Here is a 14,391-nt window from a genome sequence, read left to right on the forward strand (position 1 = left end):
CCTCCCGTCAGTGTCTTCTGCTCCTCACCCCTGGGTACAGTCATGGGGTGGGGAGTGCTTGCTAAATTATGCAGGTAGTCCTATGGCGCTTTAGTTTCTGGGCCTTTAAAAAACTTTTGGACAATGATATGCAGGTTTTTGTTTAAATATTGAAACTTCCTCATTACTACAGTTTTTGTTTTGATAGCCAAATATATCCTTTATGCTCCAGACTGTGAATAGAGTGATTTTTAGAGGGCTACCAGCTAACAAAGTATTTCCTTCATCTTAAGACTTGTAGAGCCCTAGCTTCTGTAGCTGTGTGCTTGAGAAATGCAAATCTGTACTTATTCACCATGACTTTGATAACAAAGCAAAAGCTTTGCTAGTAGTGCAGAGGCATGAGAAGCAGTCTGCTGGTGCTTTTAACTTTTGCAAACATTGTTGAGGTTTTCTGATTATACCGTTGACTTTCTCTGAGTGGTGGGGTTATACTAGAAGTGGAGCTTCTAAACATAACATCATTACCTCATCAGCATAAACAAATCAGCCCCGAAGAGTACAAGTCTTAGAAATTTGTTTCTGAGCAGCAGCAGCAGCCTGGGTGCTGGTGTTAGCGCCTGGCTACAGGAGGCTGTCTCCTGGCGGCACGACTCTGGCCTGAGAAATGCTGGCTGAGACCCCAAACACTGAGCACCTTCAAGAGGGACATTGTTTCTTCCTGGAATCAGTTCAGTAAGTGGATTTGGTTTTTACTATCGTAGAATCCTGTGAGAGAGGGAAAGTAGTTGTCCCTCAGTCTTCCTTGTGTGTTTGCATTAGATTTTGGTATTTCAGACTATAAAAGGCTTTTGGGGATGATATTATATGTGATAGCAGTGACTTTATTGAAGCAACTGCATTGAAATTCACTTGGGTTTTCTCTCATTCTCAGATTCTATTCCAAACAAGTGTTCTGTAAATCCAAATGGATTACCAGCATGCTATATAGGTTTTTTATAGAATGTTCTATGTTTGGTCTACTTCAAAAATAGTTTGCATAAGTTAGTCTTGGTTACCATCTAAAATATTTTTGGATGTTCTTTACATGAAAATTTATGTTGTATTTTTAAACCTTTAGGGGCTTTATCTATTTTTCTAAGTCAGTTAATTGTACTTTTAAAGAAAGTATTTTGTATCTACTTTTGTAACTTCATCAGAATAAAATATATTAAAAGAAAGAAATGACTGATTAAAGTATGTCTTAACACACATTTCTACTTAAATGTGAAACTTGAGATTTTTGCTTCTATGGAAGATTGTCTTCTGCGTATCGTTCAGTAGCTACATTGTTTCCTTAACTCTTAGAGGAAAAGGAAGTCCCTAAATAAATATTCTATAACACCAGGGCCCCACCCCAAGAAACAAACCAAGCCTACGATTACAGTGGCTGAAACCTATCCCAGACAAAAAATTAGTAGTCTCCTTTCTCCTGAACTAACCCAAGCTTGGGACCTCTTTTGCATATTCCTGGTTGTGAGATTGAGAAAAGGGAAGAGGAGGCAATGGAGTGCTGATTTTCTGACCTTGAACTGAGTGCTCAGCATATCTGTAAGACACTGCCCACTCCAGACAGTCAGTTTTTGTTATTGTAGGAGAACTGTTAGAGTTCTTTTTAGAGGTCCAAATTACAGGTGCCTAATTTTAATTCAAAACAGCACTGCTAGAATTGTTTTGATTTTTTGATTAGAGTTAAAATTTGGAAGTTAAATTGGCTAAATAATATGGGTTAACACTCCTATTTTGTATGAGATACCGAGAAGCTATCAATCAGTTTTGGATTTTTTTTTTTTTTTTTGATAGTTACATTTCAGTAGTAGGATTAAAATCGCTCACAAAAATGGAAGAGTGTCTAATGGCTAAGTTTGGAAAGCTGTTTTAAACTTTATAAATGAGTAGTAGAATAACCCAAATAATCTTTGAGAGGGCCAGAGTTGGGCTTCAAAGCTACACAGCCAAGAACAATGTCTATATCATGCCTTGGGCCTCATGGCTAAAGGGCTTGGAATGGACACTATAGCCTACACCATTATTTCTGACCACTAGATGTCAGTCTCTGCCTCAGCACCTCCCAAAAGCTAGATTCAACAGCCCTGACCAAAATAAAGGATTTTACCTAAAACCGTCTTCCTTTCGTGTGTCTTCCTAATAAAAAATGTACATGGGCGACAAAAAAGCCTCAGATTGGCAGATCTTCGGTCACATATATCTGTCCTGGCTGCAAGAGAGGCTAGGGAAGTTTCTGGATTTTACTCGGAGGTTTAGGGCTCATAGTAAAATTGATGCTGGATGTCCCGAAAGCGTGGACTGGCTCCTGCTCTGAACTTTTTGTTCCTGCTCTGTGAAAAGATAAGGGAGTTTTCACTAGAATGTAAGGGTCTGGGCACACTGTTTAGCTCAACTGACATTTTTTGTAGCGTATTTGCTACGTGAAGGAAGTACAATATTGATTCAGAATTATGGCCAAGCTCTTTATCTCGTGGCTGATGAGCATTTTGAGTACCACTTTTTAGGGGAACCTGCCTATTTAGGGGACTCCTTCAGCAGGTTATCTTATTTAATCCTTACAGCCACCCGGGAAGGGGGTTGTAACTGAGAGGTATGCTAAGAATATTTCACTTTTTCATAATGGTGGCACAAATACTCTGACTTCAAATAGCTAGTTCATAATGAGACCAGTCTGTTTCTCTGGGGTGCATCTGTAAAAATTCTATTTGCTCATGAGTGCTAGGAGGCTCTATAAAACAAAGTGACTGCAATTTAAAACCATCTCTATGAGGTAAAAAAGATGTATTCAGAGAGATCCCCTGAAGGAGTTTTTTACAGTTAGCTCAGATGTAACTAGAAGTATGAAAGCAGGGAGTAACCATGGACCAATATAAGTGAAGATTAGAGAATCTCAAGTTCGGGGCAAAAAAGTAAGACACAGAAAGGATACACCCATTTCCTGTGACTAAAGCTGTTATACTTTATAGTAAAAGTAAGACTGGCCTTTTATTTGCTTCTATCATAAAAAGTTATACTTGAAATGTTAAATTGGAACTAATTTGGAAGCCCAAGATTTGTGAGGTTCTGCAAATCCGTTCCTGAAATGGTTCAAGTTCACACTGTGGAGCTAGAATGGCTAAGCCACTGTCAGCTGTGTTCAGTAATCACGTGGACTTTTTGTCCCATGCCATGCTGGGTGACAGGTTGACAGGACTAAAGCAAGATCCTGTCATGGAGCTCAGGGATCATTTGGAAAAACAGACACCTACATAAACTGATAGTTCTCAAGGGCCACACGTGCAATAAAAGTTATGCACAAGTTGTGAGCCCTTAAGTTTACTGTGTGGCAATCAGAGGTGGCTCCCTGGAGAAGACAAGGCTTGAACTGGCTTCCAAGGTGGGTAACGGCATAACCAAGCTTACATGTAGCATGGCTTGTACAGAAAGGTACGAGCGGCCCAGTATTACTGCAGGGTGGATTTCAGGTAGTGGTTAAGTCATCTAAAAGACCTTGGGTTTTTTCCAGTAGGCGATAGAGAGTCTGAAGGGATTTGAGTTAAGCAAATAATGGACAGGTTTGCACTTCAGAGGACCCTGACAGCAGGGTGGAAACGCCAAGGGGAGGATACTGGGGCAGTGACAGTCCAAAATATAATGTGAGCAATTGTTAAATTATGAGGAAGAGGAAGGTTGGAGATAAGCAAAAGTACTGACTTTCAATAAAGGAAAGAGGAATTCAAATAGAAATCAGTGAGTTGAACGTGGTCTCTTACAAGTGACAAAGCCAACTAAAATCACTTGACCATTCCTTTCTGGCACTGCTTGTCTCCCTCCAACTCTACTGTCTCTACTTCATTTCCAAAGTGGGCACTGCCCACATGATTACAAAGATGACAGCCAGCTGTTAAACAGTTTAGCAACTCAGTGGTAAATGACCATTTCTTAGTTCCAGACAAATCTGTACACCAACTCTCACTGGTCTGGCTCAGGTCATGTGACCAACCCAAACAAATCCGTGTCTGATTGGCCAAATCTGGGTCATATGGCTACTCCCAGAGCTGGGGATAGTTCCGCCTCCTTTGAACCTCAAGGTTTGAGGAGCAAAGGCTTGTTCACTACCACACCGCTGGGAAAAATAGTTTTGGTAGTTTTTATTACACTAGCAAATTATCCCTAATCCCACCCACCATGATTTTTAAGGAATCAAGCAAAAAAATGTGAGAAAGGTTATGACAGTAATCCAAAGGAGAAATTATGAGACCCAAAGCATGGAAGACACTCAGTACTGAAGTACGCATCTAGGTGATCACTTGAAAGAGCAACTGTAGGTCCGTCCAACTCATCCAAGTGCCACGCTGAACATGATTGATTGCACAGACTAGAAGGCAATGGCAAAAAGAACTAGTAAAGCCTGCAGGGTATACCAGACCACATGTTGCAAACAATTACTGCTAGAGAGAGAAAGCTCTTGGTTGAATTTTGACCTTGACATCAGTCTGAATTACTCCAGAGGTGGGGCAGGTTTGCTGGATAGCCTTACCCATCCTCGCTGGAGACAGCTTCCACTACATTCTCAGGAGCCCGCGGTCTGTGGTTCCAGCCTACTTCTCTGCAGGGAGGGCCGTGTCCTGCAGGCACCTTGAAGTCAGGCAAATTCAAAACTGTGTTTGTCGGCACTCTTCACCCCAAACCTAGCCCTTCTCCACCCACTGCACTTTCCACGCCAGACGCCTCCCTCATCCTCGCCGCCTAACCCAGTCACTCCATTCCCTTCCCTTCCCAAGTGACCTTCATCTCTGCTGCCCCAGCTCCCGTTGAGACCTCAAATCTCACCTGGATCATCGCGGTAGCCTCAGAATTTCTGTCCTCGCCTCCAAAGTCCGCCCCCTACAGCCCCTCCTCTTCGCGGACCCAGAGCGATCTTTCTAAAACGCAAATCTAAAAACGACTCCCCTGCTTAAAGCCCCTCCACGGCCCCCTGTTCTGGAGGGAGAAACCCACACTCCCCAGTTTGGAAGCCAGGTTGCGGTGGGGACACAGGGAGGTGTCCCACCTAGGGCGCGAGGGGCATAGGCGTAAGGGCAGCTCAGAACCGAGGGTCGAGAACACCGGGCGTCTCCAGGCTAGGCAAGAAGGGCCCGCCGGTGGTGGAACGGGCCCGGGAGACTGGAGCAGCATGGGGCGGACCCGGCTGGGGAGGGGTGCGAGCGCGCCGAACGGCTGGTTCCGGGGAGGTGTCCCCGGGATGCGCACGGGGCCGGACTGGGGCGGCTCGCGGCCTCCGGGCGGCAGGGGGCGGCGTTGCCCGCGGCGGCGACTCCCGGTCCGGGGCTCTGCGCCTTTCAGGGGACGCGGCGACCTCCGGCGGCGGGCCGCGTCGGCCGGGCATGGCGGCGTGGAGCCCGGCCGCGACAGCGTCTCTGCTCCGCGGGATCCGCGGGGTGAGCGCGGGCGGGGCCGGGCTGCTCTTCACGGGTGGGAGCTGCGGAGGGGCCGCAGGGCCGTCCGGGGCCGGAGCTCGAGGACGGGCTCAGGGAGATCGCGGCGCTGGGCCCTGCGGCCTCCCCCCTTCCTTTCTCTCATTCATTCCTAGTTGTTTCGGTCACACAGTGGATTCGGGCGGCTGGCTTTCGGAGAAATGTCAGACCCTGGCGCACGCTGGCGGAGCTTGAGAGCCGGTGGAGGTTGGGGGCGAGGGGAACAGACACATAAACAATGGTAATCCGGTGGGCACCGAGAGAGCGGTGTTGACGTACTGAGCCAGAGACATAGCAGTCACAGCTATGCCACAGCGGGGAGTCCTGGAGTGGGTGCCGGAGAGTGTGAGGTGTCTGGACTTTGGGCAAGTCCTCCCAGCCTCTGTGACCTTAATCCTCTCCAAAATCCCACTTGCCCGGAGTAGAAGCCCAGCAGAGGGCACTCACTACGCGCTCTATAGTTTTCTCTTTTCTGATTCTTTCCTCACTTCATCCACTTTGCTCTCATATTCCTTCTCTCCTGCTGCCTTTGAACCCGCCTCCACCAAGTATAAAAAGCTGGTGACTTTCAGCGTGGACAGTCAGAATTCTAGGGATTTCGTCAGATTGCTCGTTTAAAGGCCGCTGCCCACAGATTAGCTAAAATGGAGGAAAGACTTATCCCAAAAAATCAGCAATGCTAACCACCCACACCCCTTAGCGACTATTGGTTCTGCCTGCCACCTCTGCCTTTGCACCCCAGGGCTCTGTCCTCAGAAAAGTCTCCTTCTCTCTGTCCCTTCCTCCACCCCAACCTTAGCCTGGCCTGCAACACCAAGTTTCTGTCCCTCCACTCAGTCTCACTCCAGATCTTTCTTCTGACCTGTATTTCAACTGCCTGCTAGAATCGAGACTTCTTTGCAGGTGCGAGTAGGCATGCCCTGAATGGTGTGCTCATTCCACTAATCCATTTGTTCATTCATCTTCCCATCCATACCCAAGTCCTCCTGAGGGCCTGCCCTGGCCCAGGTTTGGAAGGCTGCAGTAACAGGACAGACTCAGTCTTGGCCTTTGAAATGAGCTGATGAAAGCCAGTGCACAGGTCATTTTAAGGAAGGTGCTTCCAGATTCTCTAACACAGGACCCTGCTCTGGGCCATCAGGAAAGGCCTGAGGGTGGGCAGGACTGACAGGTGAAGGGATGGCACCTTCAGCACCAGCACTGGATGAACAGCACTCACGTATCCCACCTGCCGTCCCCCTCCAATCCCAGGCCCTAGCACTACTCCCTTTGTAATGCCTCTTATCTGGGCACCTTTACAGACTAGCTTCAAAAGGCACTGTTTTGTGCAGGTTACTTTGGCCGCCATGCTCTATTTTCAGTCTCCCTTTCAGCATGTACTCAACCCAGCCAAGGGGGTGCAGACCTGGGTTTTTGCTCCTTCTCCCCTTAGGGTTGAGACATGTTCCCATCAGGTGCATCAGATGCACTGGCTCCCTATGGTAGCCATCCGGGGGGTAGGGAGAGTGTTGCTGCCAATAGTAAATAATGTAAAACTGTTTTTCCTTCAGATCACTTAATAGAATTCTGCTCCTTCTTTCCAGTAAGAATTAATATGTGTCACAAAGTGTGGTTGGCTTAGCGAGCAAGGCCACATCCCACAGGAGGGTGTGGAATGTTGACCAGGCCTATGGGATAGGTGGCATTTGGTCTCACCAGTGCATGGTCAGTGGCATGCTGGCATAATGAGGCACATCTGAGGCCTGCTGCCCGGCCTCTCCAGGCTCTGCATGTCACTAATAGATCCAACCGTGGCACTCTTTCCTTAGTGCCTCAGTTTCCTCACCTCTAAAACTGAAATCATGACAGTGTCTCTCTCACAGCAGTATCATGAAGAGTTTAGTATCTATTGAGTTTGGTCTCTGGAGTCAAAGCGAGTTATTTACAATTCCACTCCCCACCTCCATTTACTCCCCTAGAAGTTGATTCTGTGTTCTGGGTTGCTTATGCGGACATCTGACACCATGCAGCCCCTCTGATGTAGCCCATGGCCATGCTGGCGGGGGCCCGGGGCCCTGGCTGGCAGGGCAATGGTGGGTGGGGCCTGCATAGTGGCCTGGGCCGGGCTGGGGGTGGCATCATCTTGCTCAGCCATGACTTCTTTGTTATGTGGCAGCTTCCTCTTCTCCACTGCACCCAGCGGATGTTTGCCTCGCAGACTGAGGGGGAGCTCAAAGTAACCCAAATTCTCAAAGAAAAGTTTCCTCGAGCTACAGCTATCAAGGTCACCGACATTTCAGGCAAGATTTTCTCTCATCTTTCCCACAGGGTTTGGTAGGATGTTGCCCTCTGGAGGGGTAGAGGGCAGGGGGCTTGACAGAGTGAACTTGTCATCAGTGGCTTTTCAACGTGTGGCTATTGGAGAGATGGAATTCTGGCTCTCCCAACTGATGGGGTGGAAGTGGGGCTGTGGAAGCGTCAGAGGGAAACTGTGTGAGGGGATAAGGCCCAGCTGGGAGGACTCCTGGTTGCCAGCCTGGCCTGGCTCAGATGTGGTCCCTCTCCGTCACCCTGGGACTCCTGTCCACAGTCTTTTTTTTTTTTTTTTTTTTTAAGTTTATTTTTATTTATTTTGAGAGAGATAGAGAGCAAGCAGGGGAGGGACAGAGAAAGAAAGAGGCAGAATCCCAAGCAGGCTTGGCACCATCAGGGCAGAACCCAATGCAGGGCTTGAACTCATAAACAGTGAGATCATGACCTGGGCCGAAATCGAGAGTCAGATGCCCAACTGACTGAGCCACCCAGGCACCCCTCAGGTCCACAGTCTTTAATTTGACTTTGAGAAGGACATTACTTTATTTTTTTTTTTAATTTTTTTTTTTTTTTTAACATTTTATTTATTTTTGAGACAGGGAGAGACAGAGCATGAACGGGGGAGGGTCAGAGAGAGAGGGAGACACAGACTGAAACAGGCTCCAGGCTCTGAGCTGTCAGCACAGAGCCCAACGCGGGGCTCGAACTCACGGACCGTGAGATCATGACCTGAGCCGAAGTCGGACGCTTAACTGACTGAGCCACCCAGGCGCCCCAGAAGGACATTACTTTAATTTCTCTGCATTCTTCTGACACCCTATCACGTCAGGTCTGGAGAGGACCCCAGAAGGATTTTATCCTTTTGACAATAACTTCCTCACTTTCCCCACGAGGAGCCGAGCCCGGAAAGGCCAAAGACCCCGCCCAGCCCCTCACAGGGAGGAGGTGGCAGAGCTGGAACCAGCACCAGGACACGGGTAGACTCTCCTGAGCCCAGTTACCAGCCGCAGCCAGTCCCTTTCTCAGATGCCACTGGCGCCTGAGAAGTTCAGGCTGGCTGCGTGTTAGGAGGAGGCTGGGGAGGCGACTTGCGCACAAAGGGAAGATGGGGCCTTTCTCCAGACACATGTGGAGTGGCCTAGTGGAGGTAGTTAGGTGGGCGTGGACCTGCGTCTCCCCACACCCAGACATGTCTTTGCTGCCCAGCATTGCTGTGAGGCCGCTGGCTTCTCTGAGAACGTAACATCTGCAAGGATTGGGCGAAAGTTTAGAAAGTAGTTTTTATTCAGAAGTGTAGAAAAATCAATCAATCCAGAGATCCGTTGGTGAGCTCTCTGCAGTGTCCCAGGGCGGCGCCGAGGCCTTGACGTCACCGGTCCTATACCTGCCTCAGGCCCAGGTCAGGCAGAGCTGGAACCTGACCTTCAGTCTGGCCCTGCCTAGGCCTGAACAGAGTGGGGAAGGCTGGGAAGCTAGGTTAACCAAAGCTTGGACTCCTAGTACACATAAAGCCCGTTGAGTAAATTGCACTTCTCGTAAACGGCCGGGTGTTAACAGCACGGGACGTTTTCCTTCCTGCCCATGTTGTTTCCTGCTCGGGCAGCATGTTGCCATTAGTCCCTGTCTCTCTCATGCTTCCACTCCTTTCTTTTCTTTTGGTTAGTATTACACAGTTTTCAAGCCAAACTTTAGTGTATTTTTTGCATTTTTAAAAATATTTTTTTGCTGGTGCTTAGGAAGGTTGAACACTGAACTTCAGTCTCTCCCATCCTCTTCCCTGGGGATTATTGGCCTATTAAAAAGAAATACAAGGCAAACCTACATTTCCTAGGTTTTCCATGCTTTGTGCCTTATCTTTCGCACCCCACAAGTAATCATCCTGGGCAGTGCAACTGCCTTGAAAAAGGAACAGCACGTTTTGGATCGAGGCAGCCTGCGGGGAAGGTGTGGTCAGGTTAGAAGCCATGATGTTTTCCTAACAGTCTTAGCAACTTTCTGCTGAACAATAACATTTCAGACCTTCTTTGGATTGTACGGTACTCTAAGGACATATGGGACTGTGGCTACCGTAAGTTAATAATTGAAACACTTTTGTAGCAACGTGGATGGAACTGGAGAGTGTGATGCTAAGTGAAATAAGCCATACAGAGAAAGACAGATACCATATGGTTTCACTCTTATGTGGATCCTGAGAAACGTAACAGAAACCCATGGGGGAGGGGAAGGGAAAAAAAAAAAAAAAAAAAGAGGTTAGAGTGGGAGAGAGCCAAAGCATAAGAGACTGTTAAAAACTGAGAACAAACTGAGGGTTGATGGGGGGTGGGAGGGAGGGCAGGGTGGGTGATGGGTATTGAGGAGGGCACCTTTTGGGATGAGCACTGGGTGTTGTATGGAAACCAATTTGACAGTAAATTTCATATATTAAAAAATAAATAAATAAAAAAAATAATAATAATAATTGAAACACTTTTGAGTCATGTTTATTTCAGGAGGCTGTGGGGCTATGTATGAAATCCAGATCGAGTCAGAAGAATTTAAGGAGAAGAGAACTGTCCAGCAGCACCAGATGGTAAATCAGGTCAGTACAAGCAACAAGGCTCCTTTGCCATTGATCTCCAGCATCTTGAGAGGGCCTGACGAGTGGGGATGGTATTTAACTGTTAGTCCTAGGAACAAATACTACAATACCGCACTCATGCAAACAGCATTCAGGACCTGAGCAAAACAATCTGGAACTACCTGGAATCCGACTGTGGGCAAATAGGAATTTTACTCAGAATTGAAAACAAGCCTCCCGATAGTTTCCTTGTATATTTCCTTGGATAATGCTACAGGTGTTTACTGTTATTGACACATATTAAATGTATTTTGTAAAAATAGATGTTTTTGTAGATTTGAAGATTTTTTTTAGCACTTCTTTGGACTGCTTTAGAGATGGGCAAATTGAGGCATGGCATGATTGAGAATTGCTCTAGCTGCCCCAGACCCAGTGACATAATGTTAGGGGTCTGGAACATCAGATTTAACCAGACCCAGGCCCGGTTTATTCATTCTCTAGGCTTCTTTTACTTGGAATCTATACCAGCCTTGACCCTGGGCCTATATCTGTAAACTTGCCCCCTCCCCTGCATCAGGTGTGTTTGAATCATTCTGGAAGGTCTTGTACATTGTGAGCTGGTTTAATTTCTGTACAGCACAGCTCTGGTCATAAGAAGCCCTCGGTGGCTCCTTGTATATCAAGTTCTGGTGTCCCAGACTGCTATTCCAGGCCTTTCCCCACCCTTCTCTGAATGAACCCTCCCCTGGCCCCAGCCTACCGTTCTGTCTTTGCATCTGGACCTTTGCCAAGATCACACCTCCTGCCTGGGCTCCCTTCCTCCCCTCCTGCACCCGGCTCAAATGCTGCCTCCCCTACCTGCGTGGCAGGGAGCGAATGCCCTTGCATCCTCTGACTCCAATATTTTCTGCATTGTGTCCTGGATACTTACATCCCTGCCGTCTGTCCCTTGGCCCTGTCAGCCCTTTGTAGGCTGTTCCCTTTGGGATCCATCTTTGGGTTCCTCACGGAGCCCAGCCTTCCCCTCGGATGTGGGCCTCCATGACCATATGGTGTGCTGCTGGTCTGCCTGGGAAGTCTGGGGTGGAACAACTACTTTGCTCCCCCAGAAGTGCTTCTAGTCTCACATGATGTCAGGGGTTGGAGCCAAGACAAGACAGGGAGGACCTCAGTGACCCAAATCATCTCCAACCGGTTAGACTTTGGGTTTTGTCCCCAAAACTACTCAGGCTGCCTAGTGAGCCTGCACTCCTAGGGGCACTGTTCATTTGAGTGCATCACCCGGTCGGGAGCCACTGTTACAAGTGGTCAAGGATGCAGGTTCTGGAGTCTGTCTGCCCACATTACAAATCTGGGCTCTGCTGCTTTCTAGCTGTGTGACCTTGAGCAACTTACTCAACCTCCCTATGCCTCAGTTTTTTAATCTGTCACTGGGGAGAGTAGTAGTACCTGCCTCAAAGGACTGTTTTGAAAATTAGTGGTAAAGCACACGTAGAGCACCGAGAATACCGTCTGACACCTTACTAGTAAGCCCTCGGTAAACATCAATGGCCATCACCATTATCATCATTGTTGTCTACAACATTTTCATCTGTGAGCCCCGCACAATAGCAGGTGCTGAGAAATGTGTACCCAAACTACATTTTACAAACTGTGGGGCTTTGGCCAGGTCCCTTCCCTACCAGGGACTTGGTTCCCTCAACTGTGATGTGACCCAGGTGATCTCTAAGGCCCTCTGTAGCTGGGAGATACAGTGACCTACCTAGGTCACAGATCCTTAGAAGCCTGCAAGAGAGTTGGTGGAAGGCATTCAGAGGGGTAAGTGCACAGGACATGAGGGGTCAGGGCCTTCCATGTGAAAATGTGGCTGGGCCCTCGCCTAGCCAAGGAAGCTTTAAGAATAGTGGCCCAGGTTGCAGCTCAAATATGGTCAGGGACAGCCTTTAAGGGGTACTCTCTGCCTACAGAAAGCAGAGAGCTTGTGACCCAGGGGTCTGTGTTCCCTTCCCCCAGTGATCACAGGAAGCTTTTTCCCCCGGGGACATTTCTGTTGTCTGCAGAGCTGAGGGGGTTGTGTGTGAATACGCAGGTGGTGGGGCAGTTCATTGGCTCCCAGCACAGATGAGCTTCCAGCATCAGGGCTGGCCAGGAGCCCCAGGGAAACCAGGAGTGGCCAGGACATCGGGCTCAGGTCCTAATTCTGTTATTTGCTTGCTGAATTTTGACAGGGGATAGATTCTATTTCTTTTTTATCAGAGAAAGGGATGGGACCAGATTCTCTCTAAGGATCCTTCTGACTATAAACCTGACTGCACATGTTAAGAATTTTTTTCGTGTAAACTAGCAAAAGCAAACAAAGGGAATTAATTGGCCCATGTAATTAATTTATCTGGTTTCTGACATATCTAAATTCAGGGTCTTAAACAAGTTCATCTGCTTGTACTCTCTCTCTGAGCTTTTGGCTTCTGTGTGTTGGCCTCATTTTCTCCTATTGGAGACAGGCTTGCTTGCTTGCTTGCTTTTTTTTTTAATGTTTATTTATTTTTGAGAGAGAGACAGAGCCCGAGCAGGGGAGGGGCAGAGAGCAAGAGGGAGACACAGAATCCAAAGCAGGCTCCAGGGTCCGAGCTCTCAGCCCATGGCCCGATGTGGGGATCAAACTCATGGACCCTAAGATCATGACCTGAGCTGAAGTCGGATGCCAACTGAGCCACCCAAGTGCCCCAGCCTTTCTCTTCTTGTTGGAGAACATGGCCCCCAGCCATCTCCAATTGACGTTGTTCAAGTAGAGTGACTCAAAAGACTGGCTCCACACTGAAAAATCCCAGCAGAGATTCTGATTGGTTCAGTTTGGGTCACGTGTTGCCCCTGGACCTATCGGGCTGGGCCAGAGGCACATAGCCACCTAAATGCAAATTGGTAGGTCTACAGCAGTACATAATTAAGACCTCTAGTGGCTAGTGGAGAAGGGGAAGTATAGAACAATGTGTTTGAAATGCTCCTATTTGTGCTATTAAAAGGCAGCTGGGTGGATATATATTCATAGTAGCCTAAACATGCATTTTTCAATCGTTGCAAAGACACACAAGAAATTAATAAGGGTTCTCTATTTGGGGATGGAGGTGGGAATGGGGGTGTGTGTGGAGGACAGGTGTGGGGGAAACTTCACTGTATGCCTTCTATAACTTTTGATTTTTGAGCCTCATTGGATATTCAAAAAAATAAAAAACCTTTTTTTTTTAAAGGTAAAAACTGTTTAGACAAAGCCTCCTACAAACACAGAGCTATACGCAAATATTCTCACAGAGACTTAATGTATTCAAGGTCAAATGCAAAACAAACAGTGATGCTTTTCTACTTACTTAGGCACTAAAAGAAGAAATCAAAGGGATGCATGGATTGCGGATATTTACCTCCGTTCCCAAACACTGACCACATCCTGACTGTGTAGATGCTGCTGCTTAAAACCTTGGATGAACTTGGCTGACACCATTCTTTCCTAGGCATTTGCCAAAAAAATTATCTATTTTGTCCATAGACATTTGCATATTATAATTATAGAAGAATATGTTCTCTATTTAGAGATTAATTAAAGGCAACAGACAACTGAAACTTTTGAAGAGTCATTGGTGATGCGTCTAGTTCCTTTGTTTCAGAGGCAATGTCCTTTTATCCAAAGTGGTCTCGTCCTTGGACATTTCTATAATTTTTTTTTTTTTCAACGTTTTTTATTTATTTTTGGACAGAGAGAGACAGAGCATGAACGGGGGAGGGGCAGAGAGAGAGGGAGACACAGAATCGGAAACAGGCTCCAGGCTCCGAGCCATCAGCCCAGAGCCTGACGCGGGGCTCGAACTCACGGACCGCGAGATCGTGACCTGGCTGAAGTCGGACGCTTAACCGACTGCGCCACCCAGGCGCCCCTCGTCCTTGGACATTTCTGTCCAGCTGCTACAGAGGTGGAATAGAGTGCCAGCTAATTCTCTCGTGTCAGGAAACTTTCTTATTTCTTCTCTATGAAGCTGCTCCTCTAGGACACTGCTGTTAAGGCCTCTTAAT

General features: G+C 47.4%; 1 protein-coding gene across 2 annotated transcripts; it reads left to right on the top strand.

Annotated features, from left to right (window-relative positions):
- Window positions 1–5,314: 5,314 nt before the first annotated feature.
- Window positions 5,315–13,944, top strand: BOLA3 (bolA family member 3). Of its 2 annotated transcripts, XM_058683661.1 has the most exons (5): window positions 5,367–5,447; window positions 5,617–5,724; window positions 7,639–7,762; window positions 10,265–10,353; window positions 13,699–13,944. In XM_058683661.1, the coding sequence occupies exons 2-5, from the start codon at window positions 5,722–5,724 to the stop codon at window positions 13,762–13,764; spliced, it is 282 nt and encodes a 93-aa protein (XP_058539644.1). In that variant the 5' UTR covers window positions 5,367–5,447; window positions 5,617–5,721; the 3' UTR covers window positions 13,765–13,944. The 2 variants fall into 2 exon arrangements, with proteins under 2 accessions (XP_058539643.1, XP_058539644.1); XM_058683660.1 differs by lacking the exon at window positions 5,617–5,724 and having other exon boundaries at window positions 5,315–5,447.
- The last annotated feature ends 447 nt before the right edge of the window (window positions 13,945–14,391 follow it).

This window comes from Neofelis nebulosa, chromosome 9 (genome assembly GCF_028018385.1).
Source record: "Neofelis nebulosa isolate mNeoNeb1 chromosome 9, mNeoNeb1.pri, whole genome shotgun sequence".
Taxonomy (NCBI): domain Eukaryota; kingdom Metazoa; phylum Chordata; class Mammalia; order Carnivora; family Felidae; genus Neofelis; species Neofelis nebulosa.

Excerpts from the sequence above, each read along its gene's own strand:
- BOLA3 (XM_058683660.1), top strand. The coding sequence starts at position 5,394 with ATGGCGGCGTGGAGCCCGGCCGCGACAGCGTCTCTGCTCCGCGGGATC. Across the intron at positions 5,448-7,638 it reads TGCTCCGCGGGATCCGCGGG|CTTCCTCTTCTCCACTGCAC; the intron begins GTGAGCGCGGGC and ends GTTATGTGGCAG. Across the intron at positions 10,354-13,698 it reads AGCACCAGATGGTAAATCAG|GCACTAAAAGAAGAAATCAA; the intron begins GTCAGTACAAGC and ends CTACTTACTTAG.